A 21,099-nucleotide genomic window follows, 5' to 3' on the forward strand; every position below is an offset into this window, starting at 1 on the left:
TTCAGTGGAATCATTCTGAATTTATGCCACTCTAACTACGAGGCTGATCCTGCGTCTTTGAGATTAGTGGGAGCTGCTGAGTGCTCAGTTCTTTTAAAAATCACCCTGCTTACCTAAATGTCTCAATAGGGATATAGGAGGCTAACTTCAGACACTCATTTTTTTAAATCTTGGCCCACATGTATTGAGATAGCACCCAAAGGCTGCAATCCAGATAGCAGCCCTATTCTATTAGATGCTATACAAGAAATAGGAAGGATCTCTCCTGCCATGCCGCCTACAAGATATGCAAATGCAGAGAACAATTCTATACTAAATGGTACCATAGAATATAGGCACAGGCCAGAGCTGAGTAATCCAATGATTTTATTATTGTTGCCTTCTTCCTTCCTCATTGTCCCCCCCAAACCCTACTGGTTTGTTACTGTCTTTGTGTCATGTCCAAGTTACAGGGCAGGGACTCCAGGACAGATTATGTGATGGGCTCCCCAGTGTAAATTAGAGCATCACCTAGGACTCCTGTAATTTCCAGCAGCCTTGCCCAGGCAGCCTATAGAATGCACAACAGCCTAGAGGAGCCCAGAATTCCCATAGTATTTATCGCTACAGAGATTGTCCCCTCTCAGCCCCATCCCTAGCACACACCCCATTCTCCTCCAGCCTGCTGCAGTGCCTCTGTGACCCCGCCACACCGTCAGAGTAGCAAATAGGAGCAAGAGCTGAGCCCAGGATCAGCCCCTTTGTCTTCTATGTGGGTTTCTAAAGCACCTTGCAAATTCTAGGCACTGTAGAAGTAACTACTAGGATAGGGCTAATCCTGCAGTCACTGGAGGGTTTGCTTGAGTAAAGGTAGCCAGAGCAATGAAATAGAGAAATCTAAAGGTATTTCTGGACTTTGGGATATGATTCCCAGCTTGAGGAGACATACTCATGCTAGCTCTGATCAAGCTAGCATGCTAAACATACAACGTAGCCATGTGAGTGGTGGAAGGGGCTAGCCACCCCAAGTATGGACCCATGCTGGCATATGGGTACATACTCGGGATAGCTAACTCCTCTTGACATGACAGCTACACTCTATTTTTAGCAGGCTAGCATGATCAGAGCTAGCATGGGTATGTCTCCTCAAGCTGGAACTTGCACCCCCCCCGCTCAAAGTACAGACATGCCTTAGCATTGAGTTATCTCTCCTGATGAGAGATGAAAGAAGGAACTATCCAGTCACCATAGGAAATGTTGGCACCAGGAAATAAAGCAAAGCTACAGCACTAAGTACAGGTACATGGCATGAAGGGTGTATGCCTGCCTGACCCCATTCCTCAGAAAGCTGAGTGCATGCACCCCTTTGTGCAGTGCTTAGAGATCCTCTGATGAAAGGCACTAAGCACAAAATTAATCTCTGTCTCTCACACACACACACAAGAGCTACCCACATACCGGTAGTTCTCTCACTTTGCAATCAGACTCCACAGCAGAATGGCTTGCTTAGGTAGGGTTGGTGAGGTTAAATCATGAATAATTCCAGCCATAATGAGAATGCATCCTGTGGAACTGGTGTGCTGAATGGCAAAGAACCACTGTGTGCTGACAATTTCCTGTTTTCCTGTTTCTACAGTACTGCTGTCCAGCACAGTCAATAAATCCACTGCTTGACATGAAGGAATATGTACAGTAAGCGATTTATGGGAAAACGAGTAGGGAGGCAGCTGTGCAGCAGGGAGAAGGGCCTGGATTTAATAACAGTACTGTTATTGATACTGGCCCCCCCCCCCACATCTGCACACTCGGGATGCTGCTCAACAGGACAATGAAAGTGCAAATATACTAACAAAATGCAAATCCTTTCACTCAAATTCTAAGCAGTGTCAGAGGATTTCCTAACAGAAAGCAAGAATGATCTTGCTTAGGGCATAGGACTGGGGCTTTGAAGGTCCGGATTCAATACCTAACTCTCCCACAGACTGTCTATGTGACCTTGGGCAAGTCACTTAATTTCTTGGTGCCACCATTCCTTATTTATAAAGTGGGATGATGATGATACACTTTTTCTCCCACCCTGTCTGTCTTAGCTCTTTAGACTGTAAGCATTTTGGGGCACAGACTGTTATGTTGGCTGGGGCCTCTGGACCCTGCTGAAATACAAATTAACGATAGGAATACTGCCAAAGGGGAACACTGAGGTGGGGGAAGGAGTGAAAGGTAATAAACATGGCCAGAACTGTATTCATAGTTTCATGGAATTTGAGGCCAGAATGGACCATTAAACCATCTACTCTGAGTGGTAACTTGGGTTCGACTAAAGCCCTTTGGTCCTCAGGACATTAAATTTATGTGCATAGGCAGTGAATGAGAGACTGAGGTACCACCAATGCCTGAGGCCCAGGATTTCACGCTAAAAACATTTTTTTATCTATCTTGGGTACTTATATGGCCCCCATTCTATCAGTAGGGGAGCACCTCATAATCTTTAATGTATTTATCCTCACAACAATCCCTGTGAGGTAGGGCAGTGCTATTAGCCTCATTTTATAGATGGGAACCAAAGCACAAAGAGACAAATGCTGAGTCTACACTGGCGAAAAAACTCCTGCAGCAGCAAGTCTCAGAGTCCAGGTCTATAGGGTCGGGCTCAGAGGGCTGGCACTAGGGCACTAAAAATAGCCATGTTCCCACCCCTCTTGCCTGATTTCAGAGCCCAACTCCAACGCAAGCAGGAATGTCTACACAGCTATTTTGATTACCACAAGCCCAAGTCTGTAAACCCTGAGACTTGCTGCTACAGGGTTTGGGTTATTTTATTAATTTTTTTTTATTCTATTTTTGCATTGTTGACACACTAAGTGACTTGCCCAAAGTCACACAGGAAGACAGTGCTGGAGCAAGGAATCCCAGGTCTCCCATGTCCCATGTTGGTACCCTAACCACTTAAAACAAAAATCTTAAAGTGATAGCGATTATGGTTGAAAAAGTGACCATGTAAAAATGGGACATTCTTGCTCAACAGATCTGTTCCCTGGGATCTGTGACTTGGTGATCAAGCTTTTTCTGCTTTTTACTTCTATTGGGATGTCAGTCAACACAGCTAAGTGAGAATGAGCATGACTCTGTCTTGACATATGTATCACCAAGAGAATGGTAGCTTCATGCCATTTGCAGGACTAGATTTTTCCCTCAGTTACACCTGTGCAACCCAGTCATGTGCCATCACCTGTGCAATCCCACAGTACAACCACCAGTTAGCTCTAGATGTGTGAGCTCTAGTCTCTGCCTTATTCACTTGAAAAGACCATATTAAATGAGCAAGAGCTCCATAGAATTTGGCCTGCAGAATCTTTATTACTAGTAGCTTGACTTCCAAATCACAGGCCTTCAATTAAACAGGAAGCATTGCACCATATTTACACAATCTTTTGCAGAGTATTACCACACTTTAAGGTGTGAGGAAAAATTAATTAACATGGATGCCTAAGGCAAGTAAGCTCCACGCCCTGGCGTCCAACAAAGTAATAAAATCTAGAGAAGAAAAAAAAATATCCCAATATGAACCATATTCACTGCTCAAGCAAAAACTCTGAAACACCAATATTTAGAAGTTACTAAGAAGAATAGACCAAAAACAATATGGTAGATTGTAACTGATGCATGTACAGAACTAGTGACTATTTTCTCACAATGTAACATGCAAAACTAAGGCAGACTCTTACTAAACACAGAGTCGGTGGTGACGATAAGGTGGAGATAATAGAAAATATACATCTGGAGAGGTGCATCTGTTCAAGCAAAGGGTAAAAAGAGAAAAGGAAGGACTGTTTATACTCCACTGTCTAAAAGAGGAAGGAATGCAAGAATGATACCACCTCAAATTGTCAAACATGAGAAGAATTTCCATTATGAAAAGCAATGAGGAAAAACTGTGCATAATCCTAGACCGAAGGCAAAAAATGGAAGAGAAAGGGCCGCGCTACATAGCAGCCAGACATCAGTTCAGCTATGGGTAATGACAAATGCAGCCAGGTGAAACAACTCTATCCTGGGCCTGATTCTGCTGTCAGTGGTTTATACCTGTATCACAATATTGATTTGAATGGAGGTACTCCTGATTCTGGGAGGAGAATCAGGCTCACCATGTCTGCCTTTACCGGAGATTTGCTTGTTCTGTCATTTTATACTTTGGCAACAATTGTCTAAGTTGTCATGCCAATACAATACTATTGAATTGAAAGAAGTGTGGTAACTCTGAGGATGAGGTTCATGAAAGGGGGTCTCAAGTAAGGACAGATGACTACTGGAGAAAATTATTATTAAATGATGAATGTATAAAATACTTACATAGACATAATTATTGAATTACTTGCTGATTGATAAAAATAATTTGTTTGCTGAATATTGCTGGGGCATCTATGTAGCAGGTTAAATAGTGGGAAAATGTATTTGGGAGTCCTTTAGGGCTCATTGAAGTGAATGGGAGCGTTTCCATTGATTTCAACAGGCTTTGGATAAGAGCCTTCTTCAGCTCCTGATGAGATTAAAAACTCATTGACACAAATTATTTGCGATTACTCTATGACCATCTCAAGCCCTGAACATAGCCAGCATGTACACTAATGAGCCCTCATCCTGCAAACACTTATGTAGCAGTTTACCTTTATTATCCTAAAGTTGCATAAGTGTTTGCAGGATTGGGGTATTAATAAACCAGCATCACCTTAACAAGCAATATTTTAATTGATTTATGCCATTTCTTGGAAGTAGTAGGGAGAGGAAAACGGGGATCACATGCTGCAAGGAATCCTACTCTTTGCCTCCTTCAAAAGGAGATACCCAGTGGAGCAGGCCCTGAAGTTTGCAGAAATCTGTCAGGCATTGCAGGCATATTTTAGTGTAAGGCTCTCTTAAGGTTCCTGTTTGGCAAGTGACTTTTTTGAGAAATAGAATTGCAGAGTGACTTCCAGAGAAGAGGGGGGCAGGGTTGTGGGAAAGTGAGATTTAAAAATAAACAATCACCATCCCCCTATACCAACAAAAATTGAATGAAATTTGATTTTATTTATTTTATATTCAAAATAATCTTAAATTACGTTCAGGAATAGATTCAGTTTGATCCATTCCAGTGCAAATATTGGCAAAAGAAACTCCAGACTGCCCCCCTGTGTGTTGAGCATGACTGCTCCATCTTCACTAGAAGACCACCAAGTATTTTGTCACTCCCTTAAGCGGTTGCTTAAAGCTGTTTCAATGTGTTTTTATGCCCTAGAATAAAATCCTAAAGAGTTTTAGATCAAACCGCAGTTAAAATCTCCAAACTCCTGGTACAGGAGAATATGCTGCTTTTCGACCACCAGCAGGCCCTGCTGTGCCAGCCCTGCATTCGCTGCCAGAGATTTCGCTTACTGAATTCCATCTGTCTCACTTTACTCCGGGTGCACTAGGACCTGGTAGCCCATCGGCGTGTGTGTGTGTGTTGGACGACAGTGTAGTGTTACCGTTTCGATGCCAGCCCCCTCTCCCGCCCAGCCCGCCCTGCACAGTCTGCTTGGGACTGAACTCTCGCTGAATACATGGTGCAACATTAGGACCCAGCAGAGACTACCATGATTTGGGCAGTAGGTAAAGCTCTGACATTCCTTTCATTCCAGTGTGAATGGGGCTGATTGTTGTGTCCTGGATCTGAGTTTTTCCTCTGCATCTCGATCCGCTTTCTCCACATCATGTCAAGCAGCACGTTTGCACGGTAGCCGCTTTATGCTGTTTTTTTTTGGTGGAGACAAAACTAGCCATGGTAGCCTCATGTGGATTGCAAAGTTTCTGCCGGGAACTTCTGAGCAAGAAGTGAAAGGTAATAAACACAAACTTATTTTTGGTGGGGGTGGGAGGACATTGCAAAAGCAACTTGCTCCATGTGATCTCCTTTAACAGAACAGGGGAGAGTTTGAGGGGAGGGGCTCCGCGGAAGGTTGAAGCCTTTGATTGCAGCTTTGGGGCTGTAGTTTGGAGGTAAACAGCGACTGGGAAGTCAAGTGAGTTCGCTTTTCCCTGAAAGAGGCTGACATATGGTTGCAGTGTCTGAGATTCTTTAAGCCAGAGCTGCCTGACCATGGAAGTGCCTGCTGCCTCGCTCAGTGCTTGATCGTGGAGCAGACTGGGGAAGGGGGAAAAAAGGCTGGAAGAGAGAGAGATTGAGAGGGTGCCTTAGTGCAGGGGTTCTCAAACTTCATTGCACCGCGACCCAGGAGAGGAGACTGAAGCCTGAGCCTGCCCAAGCCCCGTCACCCCAGGTGGAGGGGGCAAAGCAAAAACCCCACTGCCCAAGGCTGGGAGGCCAAAGCCCAAAGGCTTCAGCCCCAGCCAGGGGGCCTCTAACCTTAGCCGTGCTGCCCAGGGCTGAAGCCCTTGGACTTGGGCTTGAGCTTTGGCCCTGGGCACCAGCAAGTCTAAGCCAGCCCTGCCGACCCCGCGACCCTCTTTGGGGTCCTATCTCACAGTCTGAGAATCGCTGCCTTAGTGGGCTTTCAAACAGAGAAAAGCTTCTCAGCCGCATGCTTATATGAAAGCTGTGCTGAGTAACCAGAATTCGGGGCATGCCGTGCATGTTCTGATACTGGTTCTACCATCAGTCGATACAGATGTACTGTACTTAAGCAGCTTGGTTCTGCAATTCTAGCTTTGTTCCACAGTACAGTCAGAAATAGGGCAGTTAAATAAACCCTCCAGAAAATACTTTTAGTGAGTTGGGTGATAATTTGAAAGAGTTGCATTGAAAAAAAGAATCGTTGAGGTTCTGGGCAAACAACACTCTAGAAGTTGGGGCCTAATCCTCAGCTGGCTCAATGCTGGAACTCTGGACGGACAGACACCAGCTCAGGATCTGACCCATGAGCTTTCCCTGGAATGTGGCATTATAGGGAAAGTGACACAGGGATATTAATTCATAGGGGCTGCTGTCAGGGGGCTGGGAGTCCCACCACATGTGCATGCTGCCTGGGATAGGGGTGGTACTTAACATGAAGAAGCAGCAACACTGTTTATTTTTCAGCTGATTTATATATTGTCGTTAGGTTTAATGCAATGTTAGAGTTAGGTAATCTTAAATTCTGCAGAGAGAGACTCCATGTTTATTGAATATCATATTGCCTCTATATAAATCCATGATACGCCCACATCTTGAGTACGGCGTGCAGATGTAGTCGCCCCATCTCAAAAAATATATATTGGAATTGGAAAAGGTACAGAAAAGGGCAACAAAAATGATTAGGGGTATGGAGCAGCTTCCATATGAAGAGAGATTAATAAGACTGGGACTTTTCAACCTGGAAAAGAGGCAATTAAGGTAGATGATAGAGGTCTATAAAATCATGACTGGTATGGAGAAAGTGAATAGGGAAGTATTATTTACTCTTCATAATACAAGAACTAGGGCTCATCAAATGAAATTAATAGGCAGCAGGTTTAAAACAAACAAAAGGAAGTATTTCTTTACACAACATACAGTCAACCTGTGGAACTCTTTCCTAGAGGATGTTGTGAAGGCCAAGACTATGGTTCAAAAATGAACTAGATAAGTTAATGAAGGATAGGTCCATCAATGGCTATTAGCCAGAATGGGCAGGGATGGAAAAACATGCACTGAAGCGTCCCTAGCCTCTATTTGCCAGAAGCTGGGAATGGGCAACACGGGATGGATCACTTGATGATTACTTGTTGTGTTCCAGTCCCTCTGGGTCACCACCATTGATCTGACACAGTATGGCTATTCTTATGAAACAATCATTTTTATAACCTTCCAAAGCAACACAAATGATTTCTGTGCATTACCGTCTTTAAAATAGTTTAGGGTCAGTAAAGTAATGACTGTGGGGGTACGTCTACACTACCCACTGGATTGGCTGGTAGTGATCGATCTATCGGGGATGGATTTATCATGTCTAGTGTAGACACGATAAAATTGATCCCCGATTGCTCTGCCGTAGACTCCAGAACTCCACAGCGGTGAGAGGCGGAAGTGGAGTTGATGGGGGAGTGGCAGCGGTTGACTTGCTGCCATCCTCACGGCCAGGTAAATCGACCTAAGATCGAACAAGACCCCTCATACCCCCGTGTAGACCTAGCCTAAGTCACAGAATCATAGAACTGGAAGGGACCTCGAGGGGTCAACTAGTCCAGTCCCCTGCATTCAAGGCAGGACTAAGTATTATCTAGAGTGGACCGTCTCTGACAGGTGATTGTCCAATCTGCTCTTAAAAATCCTCAATGATGGAGATTCCATCAAGTCCTATCATTATGTTTCCAGTTTTCTTTTAGGGTGGAATATGTCAAGTGATTGATGGGTGTTTTGGTTAAACTTTATTAGTGAACACTGAAACTATTTCCATCCGAACTTTAAGGCTAAGGAATTAAATATCTGTGGGTAGCAATGTGTCCCTTAAAAGTCCCTTATTAAAAAGAACCCTATGCCACTTGTAATACTCTTCTCAATATACATCAGAAATGTGCACTATCCATTGTAGTTTAAAGAGGTTTAGGTCATCAGTGCAAGAAGTGTTAACAGACTCCTTTCTTTGAAACATTTTAATTACTGAGGTTGTGATTAAAGTAACAATAATTATTCAATCAAGCATCCTGCACTAGAAGTGAAAATGTATGTTTGAAAACACTCAGCAATCATTTAGCAGTTGGTTAAGCCAAAGTGATACGAGCCTTTAGAGCACATGTAGATTAGAATTTGTCTTTCTGGATGCTTGTGTTTAGCAATTTTAATGAGAGTTTAAAGTACATTATCAGGCAAGGGGAATATGCATGTAAGGGATTTTTGAAGTCAGAGGAGATACATAAGTAGGATATTTTCTTCTTTTGCAGGCATGCATGGGGGTGGTGGGCTCGGGGAGGAGAAGGAGCTGGTCTAAAGAAGCTTTTGTATTTAGGTTACACTTTATTAAGAGAATGGTGAAACATACTAATGCACCACAGGAAAGAATGAAGATAAAACTGTATATAAAGGATGCATAGATGGGAAACCTAGTCAGTTTAAAGAAGAAAACAATTACACTGAGGCAGGTTTAGAATCTGAAATTACAAGTCCTGCTGCCAGTTACTGTGGTTTTACATTTTCCTATTTTAAAACATCTTTCCCATTGCTGTATGAAAGACCCACAAGAACAATAATGGAAATTGATGTAGTGGCTGTACAGTGGAAACAGTGCAAATGATTATTCAGCAAGTGCTGTCAAATGCATAGAGCAAATTCTCAGTTATATCTAATCTGTCTATTGATGCATTTGTATGGCCCTGATCATGGTAGTATTTATAGTAATACTTTATAGTGTATTTATAATATATAAATATATAATATGCTTTACAATTATCTTACGTGTTTTACAATAGTAGGTAAAAAAAACAACCACCAAGAATTCTTTCAGAGAGAGAGAGAGTGATTTTAAATTGAATGAGGTCCTTTTATATTGTGTGGATATTTGAGGGGTTTCTTTATGACAGCTATGTTGCAATTAACAAAAAGAGTTAATTATTTGAAAAGTTCTTTATTTTAAAGGTGTCCTGTAAATACTTTATCAGAAAAAGTGATTGTGTGTTGAGCGCTCCAAATAGTAAAGGTAAAGGGGGTTTTCATCCTCTAGTTACATTAAAATCTCCTTTTTTTTTTCAGTCTTACTTAAATTGCAGTACCATGCTCCTGCCCATCCGTGATGCCCCAGCATGCACCCTATTGTGATGTCATAGCTAATAATAATTCTACAGCAACTTTAATCCAAAAACCTCGAAGCACTTTACAATCATTAACAGATTAAGCTTCACAATACCTCTATGAGGTAACTTTATAGTGATCTTGTCACTAAAAATGCAGATACATCTCTACCTCGATGTAACGCTGTCCTCGGGAGCCAAAAAATCTTACCATGTTATAGGTGAAACTGCGTTATATCGAACTTGCTTTGATCCACCGGAGTGCACAGCCCCACTCCCCCAGAGCACGGCTTTACCGCGTTAAATCCGAATTCGTGTTCTATCAGGTCACAGTATATTGAGGTAGAGGTGTACTTCTGAAGTGGAAAAATAGTAGCTGTATAACAGAGCACAGCAGTCTTGCATAACATTTTAGTACAGGAGGTGAAGTACACTGATCCAGCTGAAACTGCTGAGGGAATGTAAATAAGCAGAACATAGTTGGCCAAGTTCCCAGGGAAACCCACTGTGCATGGAATTGGCCTATAGGGGTTGTACAGCACCTAGCACACTGGAGCCCTGATCGTAGTCTGGGCCTCTGGACACTACTGTAATACAAATAATAAATAGTAGTAGCAGGGTCAGGTCAGTGATGTTTTGGGAGGCAGTGTGGTCCAGTGCATAGGGCACTGGATAGGTGCTCAGGGTTCTATGCCTGGCTGTGCCATTGGCCTGCTACGTGACGTTGGACAAGTCGAGTCATCTCTACCTCAGTTTCCCCTTCTGTGAAAGGAGGATGTTGGTATTTATCCCCTTTGTGATCTTCGGATAAAAACTCTAAACTAGGTGCTCTTGCTCTAATTATAGGTAATATTCTAATATATAGTAATATTTTTATCTTCTATCCCAAAAGAGAAATAATGGAAATGCAAAATACCATATCACATACCAAAAAATGACTTCTCTGATCCTATGTGGGTCAGTGCCAATACTCACAAGGGATTGTGAGTATTGGCACTGGATGTGATGTCACAACGTGGTGAATGCTGGAGCATTTGCAGCCGAATAGTAGTCAGCCAGCCAAGCTTTGGAGGACCTGGAATGAAATGTTAAAATGAATGGGTCAAATTCTCTGCTGGTGTCATATGGAAGACTTGGCCCAATATGTTGAAGACTCCTGTGAATCTGTTTGTGACATTCAGCACAAAGAATTAGGCTGACCAGATGTTAAGGGGGAAATATTGGGACAGCCATGGGGCCGGGGTGTTGTTTTGTTTTCTTTTTCTTTTTCTATTTCTTTTTTTTTTACACTCACCTATCCGGGAGTTTGGTGGCAATTCGGCGGAGAGCCCTTCAGTCGCGGATGGTCTTTGGTGGTATTTCAGTGGCGGGTAATAAACCTTGCCACCAAAGACAGAAGCACCCGCCGCTAAAATACCACTGAAGACCGTCCGCGACAGAAGGACTCTCGACCAAATTGCCGCCAAAGACCAGGAAACAAAATATCGGGACAAATGGCATCCTGACTGTACTCTGGTCGGGATGCAGGACAAACTCTTCAAAATCGGGAAAGTCCTACATAGAATATCTATAGCTCATTTTGTGTAGCACATGCTGAAGACCCAAATATGGTGGCGTAACTTGGCCAAAATCAGTGGATCTAGAGATCTTGGATTTATGACTTAACCGGATTGTTTCGGTGAGGTTGGTGAAGATTCTCCAGCACACCACATCTACCAGCTCAGGACTAACTAACTCTCAAAAGGGAATGTGGTTTATCCAAAAAGGATAATCTGTAGCACAATACATGACCGAGTCAGATTCTTCCATTTCTGAAATGTGTTTTAATGATGATGGAGACTGACTTAAATCATAAGTGGCTTATGCATGGGTTTAGAGCCCCAGACAAACTTGCCTTCGGGGCTAGAACTGAGCCGGAATAGCCTATGTATAGCCTACTAGTACTTGGCAGCTAGATACCAGCCAGACCTATTCTGAGGGTTTTGCTGTAACTGCTTAACGGGAGACTGTTCTCGTGGTGTGAAAGCAGGGCCCTGCAGAGGTTGTGAGAGGTTCTGTGGAAGAGAAGAGAGGATATGGGGCTTAAGGGCCAACCACGGAGCAACAAGAGGGAGAGGAGGCAGCTGTTCTGAGCAGGATCCCATAATGGAGGAACTCATCTTCATGCATGGGCCTGCAAAGAGAGAAGGTGGCCAGTGAGGCTAAATACTGACTTATTGGTGTGGGGAGAGAGGGTGGTGTATGGTAGGAAAGTCAGAAGTAGGAGTGAGTGTGTGCATGCACGTGGGAGAGAGGGAGTGGAAGAGAGAGGGTAAGATTGGAGGGAGAAAGCTGACAAAGAGTGTGGAATATATAGGAAGGAGAGAGATGGGGAGGAAAAGAGGTGTAGGTTGGAGAAGGGAGAGCAGGAACGAGCGGAGGCCTGTGAGGACAAGAGGGAGAGATGACGAAAGCATAGAAAATGGAGAAGAACAGAAGTCCCAGAGAGGAGGACAGAGCTCCCACAGAGCAAGCTGGGGGAGAATGAGGAATAAGGCAGAACTCGGGGCAGGGGAGAGCTATTATAGTGTAAGGAGCTGGGACTTCATTATTGGCACAGAAAATACTATGAAAGGGAAGAGGTAGGGAGAAAACAGTAAAGGGGACAGAAGCGTAACTAGAGTGTTCTGCTGCCCGCCCTTTAACAAGGGAGAGCTCAGCCTCCTATGTGCAAATGTTATATAATATAAAAACCAGGGCAATGATTGGTTTAGCAGTCAGCCAGATGGCTGAGAGTGAAGCTAGGGTTGCTGTGAGGGGAAGATGGGGGAGTTGCCTGACAGAGTGAGGCGGAGGAGAATTTTGTTTAACTTAGCAAAGGGCCAAACTTGTAAAAAATAGGCCATGCACCTGCTATTACCCTGATCTTCTAGGGCCACATTCTGCCACCCTCTGCTCAGTCTGATTAGTACTTTGTTGTGCATTGATTTCAGTGTATATGCTCACTGCGTGAGGTGGAAAAATCAGGCCCTTTGCTTGTGTGTTGCATCACTTTCCACCATCCTTTTCTATCTTTGTCTTTTTTAGACTGTAAGCTCTTTGGAGCAGGGTATCTGCTTCTGTGTTTGCAAAGTGACTAGTGCACTATGGGTGTGACCCCAACTAAAAAGGTAGCAGATTTTGGGGCCTTGCAAATCAGTTTCCTGTTGTAGGAGAAATCAGTGACATGGAATCTGGGTATTTTCTTAGTATAGTTTGCTTTAGTTGCTCATATACAGCAAACCTGAAACAGAAGTGGCCAAATAATATGCAGGCAATTGTCTCTTTCAGGAATCAGCCCCACATCACTACCCAGTTCCCAGGAAGCAACTGTGCCTCAAGAACTGACTCTAATTAGGGATTAAGGCAGAGAGCAAACTCCCTTGTGGCTTGCACTAGTTCCCACTGAAAGAAATCTTCAACTCGAAACTAACAATGTAGCATACTGCACAGAATGTACACTACTAGCACTCTAAGGGGAAAACCTCCCCCACCAACTTGTGAGACTGTAATAGTGCCAACTGGTGACTTCTGCTATAACAATAGCTAGCTAGCATAAAGCTGGAATGTGATCTCCGTACTCCACGCATAATTCCTTTGACTTCAGTTGAACTACAGAGGAGTCAAGTGTTACTCGGTGGAATAAAGTGTCAGAATCTTCCCAATAGTAAACAATAGATGGGGCAGGAAGCTAAAATATTCTGACATTTCCTGGCTTTTTCATGATCGATTGTTGCAGAGCCTGAGCGACGAATGACTTAAAGTGCAGTTCTGAAACGTGGCCATAAAAATGGCATCATGGGGTTCTATATTTTGTTATGTTACAATGATTCCTAGCAAAATGTGGTCAGTTTATATGTAAAAAGTTGTGTTTATTTCCTAGCTGCCACCCTAACAATCTCAGCCAGCTCTCTGAAAGCTTTGAATCTCATGCCTCATCCATAGCTGCAGGCCCTTATTTAAACTATTTATAATCCCATTGTCTTCAAATGTAGTTGGGGATGTGTGGGTGCATGTGCTTGAAGGCTAGCGGGACTGAACAGGCAGCCTAGCTGAAGGCAGAGTATTTATTAAGTGATGAGGTGTAAGACAGAAAGAGCTCCACTGCACTCTCAGAGCACCGGCTGAGTTTGCGGGGCTGGCAGGCAGGGAAGAGTCTATTTTTTTTATATATGAACTCTGCAGATTTGATCAGGAATCCATTAAACAAAAGTCTAGTGCCCCACAATGCCATTTCTTATACAGCCACTTTTCAGAGTAGACCTGCATTTTAAAGGCCTGAGCTGGTAAAATGTTACTCCAGCTTTCAGGTGGAAATAGCTTGCACTTTGCAGCTAGAGGAATTAGGGAGATGGCTAGATACATATATGGATATGTCTGCACTGCAAATTCCCCCTTCCCCGCCACACAGTGAGTCTCAGATCCTGTGTCAACTGACTCAGACTTATGGGATTCACGCTACAGGGCTAAAAATAGCAGTGTAGGTGTTCTCATTCGGGCTGCAGCCTGGGCTCTGAGATCCATTCCTCTTGCTGGGTTTCTGAGCCCGGGCTCAAGTCTGGGAGGGAATGTTTACACTGCTATTTTCTGCCCTGCAGTGCTTGTCCTGGAAGCCCAAGTCAGTTGACCTGGGCTCTGGGACTCACTGCCATGCGGTTTTTTGTTGTTTTTTTTGCAGTGTAGATGTAGCCTATCTGCTAACGTCATATTCCCAGTGGAAACTTTTGCACTCAGGAATATTTTGTGGATTTGGGAAAATCCCAGGAAGATTTTGTTTTAATAAAACATTTTATTTGGCAGCTTTGGGACAGATATAATCTAGTTTCCGTTTGTTTCCTGAATATTAAAGGGGAACAGTCCTCAATCCACTCAGAGCAGAAGGGTTAAATTGAAGAAACAAAAAATCACCTCTCCCCAAGAATAAATCTCCATGGAAATTCATTGGACATCATCTTTTGAAATATCAGAAATTGGCGAGGAGCAAATGAGCACAGTTTCTTTTTAATATTTTTTTTATAACATCAAATTCTGCTTTTCGTTTCCTAGGCATAAATCTGGAATAAATCCACCTAAGGCAGGTAAACAAACCGGCCCAGCCCACCAGGGGCTTACCCTACACAAGCGGCGTCCCAAGTTTGGGAAACACTGATCTAAAACAATAGCGGATATTGCGATATTTATTGGCATGCATATTATGCGTCTTTTCCATTAGCTTGCCTATGTCATGCCATTCTATAAGTGTATCATCACTGCAGTGCAGTTGACATGCCTTTCCCTGCATGGACATGCATGTCATATCTTGAAATCCCTGCCCTTTTTTTTATTAACTAAGTCTCCTGATGACAGGTAGCATGACTCTGTGCAGTGTCTTTCACAGGAGTTATGTGATCTTTGACATGTGCGGTGGGTATTGCATGCCTCAAACAGTCCTGCATGGTCCCGCCCGCACTCCGCTCCCAGACCCCCTCCTGGGCTGGAGGAGCTGGGGACCAGCAGCCCGCCTGCCCGGAGCTGGGGGCAGGCAGCCCCCCTGCCTGGCACTCCGGGGCTCAGGGAGCTTGGGGCCACACCACCCACTTGGCACTCTGGCTGGGGGAGCTAGGGGCCACACTGCCCATCTGGTGCTCCAGGGCTGGGGTGCTCAGGAGGCCTGGGGCTGGGGTGGAGGGGCTGGTGGCCATGGGATAGGGGGATAGGGGGGCCTCTGGGCTCTGGTGGGGGGGGTCTTGGGCAGAAGATGCGGGGCCAGGGACTAGCTTCCTCGAGCCAATGGTTCACAGGCTGCCTATGATCTTTGATCTTTTTACAATGCAGCATTTTAGAAACACATTGTTTGGGATAATCTTCCATGGAAAGATCCTTTGGATTATCCGTTGTGACTAGGGATGTCAATTAATCTCAGTTAACTCAAGTGATTAACTCAAAACAAATTAACTCGATTAAAAAAATTAATTGCAATTAATTGCAGTTTTAATTGTACTGTTAAACAATTTAAACCAATTAAAATGTATTATAAATATTTTTGGAAATTTTTCTACATTTTTGATCATTGATTTCAATTACAGAGTAGAATATAAAGTGTACAGTGCTCACTTTATATTATTATTTTTCATTACAAATATTTGTACTGTAAATGTCAGATTGTGTAATATTTGAACTTATTTTTAAATTTATTTTTCCCTTTGGCAGCCCCTAAGTGAAATTAATTGTGCTGGGTAATTTCTGACACCTGAAAATATAATAATTTTTTGAAGGGACTAACACAGTGAATCATACCTTCGATTGGAATTCTGCAAATATTTGTCCTGTAAATTGAAGCAGTTTGATATATGGATAGTTTCATTTCAATTAAAAATATTTTTCCTGCTTGAACACCTTGCATGGCAAGTTTAGCTTGGAGCAAAGCTTTTTATGGCCTGAAGATCAGAGTATATAATGTAATGAAAATGCCAGTTGCCCCTTAACTGTATTGACAAAACGAGCGCTGCCCATTCCTTGAATTGCAAGCTCCATGTCATCCTCTATATTTCAATGTTTCAGGGAGAGTTTCCTGCCTTTCCAACCAGATAAAGCACGTGGGCCTGATTCTATGTGGCTGTGCACCTTGTGTAGTTCCTTAAATCTGTGCAGAAAAAATGCAAAGTGAATGTAAAATGTAGCCATTTTGATATGGTAGGATTTTACATCCACTTTGCACTCAGTGGGCACGTTTGTTAGTGACTAACCCACATGCAAGGCAATGGAGAATCTGGCCCTTTGTTTTTAGTTGGCCCAAGATGTTATACTGTCATCTCGTCACTGATCTAGGTGAAGGATTGATTCTTGCTATCCTCAGAACAGTGTAATTTTTGTTTACTTTTGGGACTGGAGAGGGGGTGAGCTGAGAGTTGTGAAGAGAGAAATTTTGGAAGCATTATTTTTAAATGGCAGCGCTGCAACCTAGCAGATATGGTGCATTGGGCAGAGTTGAGATGGGAACAGGAAAAGATGTAAGATAAAAGCAAATTGGTACATGAATATTACCATCATATAAGTGGTTTAAAATGTATATAGATGCATGGGTGCCTTTTGAAATTAGAGCATGAAAAGATTAGGGATCTATCAGTGGGACTCCCAGACAGCAGAACCCCTTGTCTTTTCAGATGGGATGGGATGAAGGTTGGTCTTGTGCTTAAGCCGCTATGAGTAGGGCTGTCTTTCAGAGGCACCATGGCCAGAGGTTAAAAAATGGGATTTTTCCTCATTTAAAATTTTGATGAAAACATTTGTTTTCCATTTTCATCTAAATTTTCCACTGGAAATGTGTATTTGGTGGAAGTCTGAGAACAAAAACGAAGTTTGATTTGCATGTGCTGCTACAGTGCCTCATGGGAGTTGTTGTTTAGTTGCCTCAGGCTCCTATTCTCCTGTATATGCTGGACTCTTTGGTCAGGCTACACCTCCCATAATGCACAACCATCTTCTCTCTTGGAAAGGGAGGTGGTACATTGTAGGAGTCCCTAACCATGTTGGCTTATGAAGGATACTCTTGGAGAACATGGGCAGTGAACTTAGATCTTGAGAGCCCCGGGTTAGCATCTTCATAACAAGACCACCCTTCCTCCCATGGTGCAGTCAGTTAAATAAGATTGCTTCAGTCAGGTGAATCCTGGCTGGTGAGGAGGGTGTGATTTATATAATGCTTAAAGATTTAGGATGTACCAATAGATCCAGTAGTCTATTTGGATGAATATTGCCTGTGGTTTTCCACATGAATCTCTTGCTTGGTAGATTCTACGGTGGTGGATTTTTCCATTATACTTCAAAAAAAATTAGCAATGAGAATTCAATTCTGTCCAATCCTGGCAACGCTGTATAGCAGGGGAAGAAAACAATATGTATTTCTTCTGTATTTATAAGAAGCACTTCAGATCATATAACTCACCGATGTGTAAATCAGATGCTCAGGTATGGTGGGGAGTGTGTTCTTCCTTAATGTCTTTCATTTCCGAGCAAGCATGGGTACGTTAGTTCATGTTGAACTTAGCTGGTGTGAGGATGAGCGTTATCTAAGGATCGTGCTAGTATCTTGAAAATGGCACCACCAAATCTAGGAGTATTCCAGCTTGAAAGGCCTTGGGAAGAAGATAAAACAAGAAGCTAAGTGTGAGATCATTTTAAATGTGTTGCAATACTTCTGCGAATGAACCATCTGTGCCTGGGTGCTGTACATTGAGACTCTTTTAGCAGCTTGTCATAATTAGTATTGCAACTTGTCACTTGAAGGGGACACCAACAGCTTAAAAAACCACTCTGTACAAAGTTGTTTTAGTACTGTTACAGGTAATGCTTGAGATGACTGTAACTGAAAGAGATTAAAGAAAAAAAAATCACCTCCCCTGCTCTGGCCCATATGTACAACTGCAGCAGCCTATAGGGGCCAGACTGGAGCTTCAAGGCATCAGGGGAGAGTTCTAGGGAACCTCTGAGAAAATTTTATACAGTAAGATAGAGCAGTTGGTGGGGCTGCTCTTACTTAGGGCTTGTCTACATTGGCACTTTACAGCATTGCAGCTTTCTTGCTCAGGGGTGTGAAAAAACATCCCCCTGAGTGCTGCTAGTTTCAGCGCTGTAACGTGCCAGTATAGACAGTGCACCAGCGCTGGTAGCTATGCCCCTCGTGGAGGGTACTACGTGGAGGGTACTACACAAGCCGCGTTAAAGCGCTGCCGTGGGCTTGCCTTCTGTGCTGTGCACAGAACAGAATCTAGCCCTCTGTTTTTCCAGTTTCTTTTGTGTATTTGGCAGCACATTGGTCATAGTCAGTTTCCATTGTTTGTTACAAAAAATAATCTCATGGAACAACAGGAGAGAGAAAATTACTTTGCAAATAGGGAGCATGGTTATAATCCTCCCTAAATTGGCTGTGGGACTGAGGGGCTGGTGTAGAGTCTTAAACTATTTCAAATAATTTACATTCTCTGTATTATTTCTGGAAATGCTTTATAAACCACAGAATCCAGGAAGGTGTAAAATCCACTTATTCCCTTTTCAATTTCAAGTGATTACTTCAAACGTGATTTCAGAGGCATCAGTGTCCTTTAGGATCGTTTGATCCATTTAGAAAAATTTAGAAAATAATTTCTCATAGGAAATATTTCCCTCCACACTGCACCATTACTTTCTATTGAACACTCTTCTTGCGTTCCACAGTGATGAATGTCAGAGGAAGTGCCATATGTGCAACTAATGCAGAATATGCCACAGAAATCCAGCTGACTGAGACGAGATCAAGGGGAGGTGGTGTGAGATGCAAGATACATGAATTTATCACGTGATTCTGCAATTTATCACTTGATATGTGTCTAAATAGTCACCACTTGCAGCTGTTTTATATGTATTATCTTTGTAAGACAAGTATTTTCTGTGGAGCTATATTATTTATCCACATGTATGTGTGCTCACAATATAAACACACCTTTTTTTAACCCTCCAAATAAGTCCCCCATTGTTTGGAAATAATCCTGTTTCAGGTCCAGGTATAGAAGAATCTACTGTAACCCTTCCATTGCTATTCTCTAACACAGTCATAGAGTGCAATATTAGTGAAATTAGCAACATTCTGTTGGGATTTTTGCAGCTCATTGTTTGTGTATCTTATGCATGGAGCAGCACTGGAGGAGCATTTTGCTTCATGTCTAACGTGTTACTCAGCACTCAGGAGGTTAATGGTTGGGACTGTACATTTCTGAGCTGGAGCTGCTTGTGCCCTTCGCTTACTTTGAAAGTTTCTGTGTCTCCTACTTCTATAAAAGGTTCCACTTTGACTTTTAATAACCATTTATTCCAATCAGTCAAATGAAGGCCCCCTCTACATCTGCTTCGGGGAAGAAGTCTGTTTCCTAGACGTACCGTTAGAGTTTCAAGAAATCTATTTCTCCTTTGTGTTGGTAGGAATGAGCAATAACTGAGATTTTTGTATTGGATCCTTCCAGGATACCAGACTAAACTCACATCAGACACAGGAAATGTTTGGATATTGCTCTTCTGCCTCTGGGTTGGCCAGTTACACACCTCCATTAGTCTTAATATGTGAATCATTAGAATGGTAATGAACCTGTAAAGGTGTTATAAAATGTGGAATAATTACCCTTTGAATACAATATCTCCTTCTATATGATATAAAAAATACCACAATACAAAAAAAAATACATATAAAATGGGTGCAACTGGCTACCGTTTATAGAGAGTAGCGGTGATGCTGAAAATTAGCATAGTGCAAAACATGAGCTCAATCATTCTTGTATTGAATTCAGTGAGAGTTGGATCAGGCCCTAAATATGTTTAGGATCCATGTCAACTACAAGTTATTGGACTTGATGCAGGAAACACTGTATAAATGTCAATTTAAAAGGAAAATATGTACTGGCCATTTATGCAACTAGACTGAATTCCAGCTTAGCAGTTTGAATGATTGCAAAAATGAATGCATATAACAACACACATGTTGGCTTGTTTCAGTGGACATCAGGGTTTATTGCTGCTGGAGGTAAATATTGACCTTGGCTTTGCTTCAGACAATGTTTACCTCCCAGATCAATACATTGTGATGTCTGCCATAGCCAGGTGTGTGCACAAGCACAGTTCACCACCGACTGAAATGCACACAGGGTGGAAGATAGCACTTGTTTAACAAAGCATGGCAACGTGGCACAGCAGTTTGGAGAGGAGTTCCAGAGGACTGTTGTATAGAATTGAGGGTGCATAGGAGATGTAGTAGGCTGAATGGAATTACTCAAATTGGAATGTGGTCTGACATACGAGTTAACTTTATTCTTGCAAAAAGTGCCCATGGGCTAGACAATGAGTGGTCAGGACCAAAAGATGTCAGCCAAAAAGTGCTCCTGGGCACCATGCACACACTAGTGATATACTGACTCTGGGGAGTACCACCCACTGAATCACCAAATCCATTCTCTGTAGGGTGCAATACATCCTGTTTTGGATGGGACATTCCCATTTCTAATCTCTGTCCTGGACATCATGACTTTTTTGGTTGTCCTATTTGCTCTTGCCCGAGCGGAGGGGAGGAGCACAGAGGAATATTCAGGCAAATGCCCAGTTTTGCCAAAAAAGTAGTGACCTCCATGATATTGTCTTGTTGTGCGGCGATGCCAGGTGGCTCGGGCCAGCCCTGCATGGCGGGGCTTGGGTCAGCTCTGCTGGGCAGCTGGAGAGTGGCAGCTGCTGGTTGAGTGCTCAGCTCTGAAGGCAGCACCACCGCTAGCAGAAGCGCAGAAGTAAGGGTGACATGGTATAGTATTGCCACCCTTACTTCTGAGATGCTGCTGGCGGTGGTACTGCCTTCAGAGCTGGGTGGTCGGAGAGCGGCAGCTGCTGGCCAGG

General features: G+C 43.1%; 1 protein-coding gene across 1 annotated transcript in view; it reads left to right on the forward strand.

The window, feature by feature from the left end:
• The first annotated feature begins 5,529 nt into the window (after positions 1-5,529).
• AMOTL1 (angiomotin like 1) overlaps positions 5,530-21,099 on the forward strand; it is a 108,134-nt gene continuing 92,564 nt past the window's right edge. The window contains 1 exon segment of the mRNA XM_030559832.1: positions 5,530-5,836. Coding sequence (XP_030415692.1) covers positions 5,743-5,836 — 94 coding nt within the window. The 5' untranslated portion in view covers positions 5,530-5,742.

The sequence above is a fragment of the Gopherus evgoodei genome, chromosome 1, assembly GCF_007399415.2.
Source record: "Gopherus evgoodei ecotype Sinaloan lineage chromosome 1, rGopEvg1_v1.p, whole genome shotgun sequence".
NCBI lineage: Eukaryota > Metazoa > Chordata > Testudines > Testudinidae > Gopherus > Gopherus evgoodei.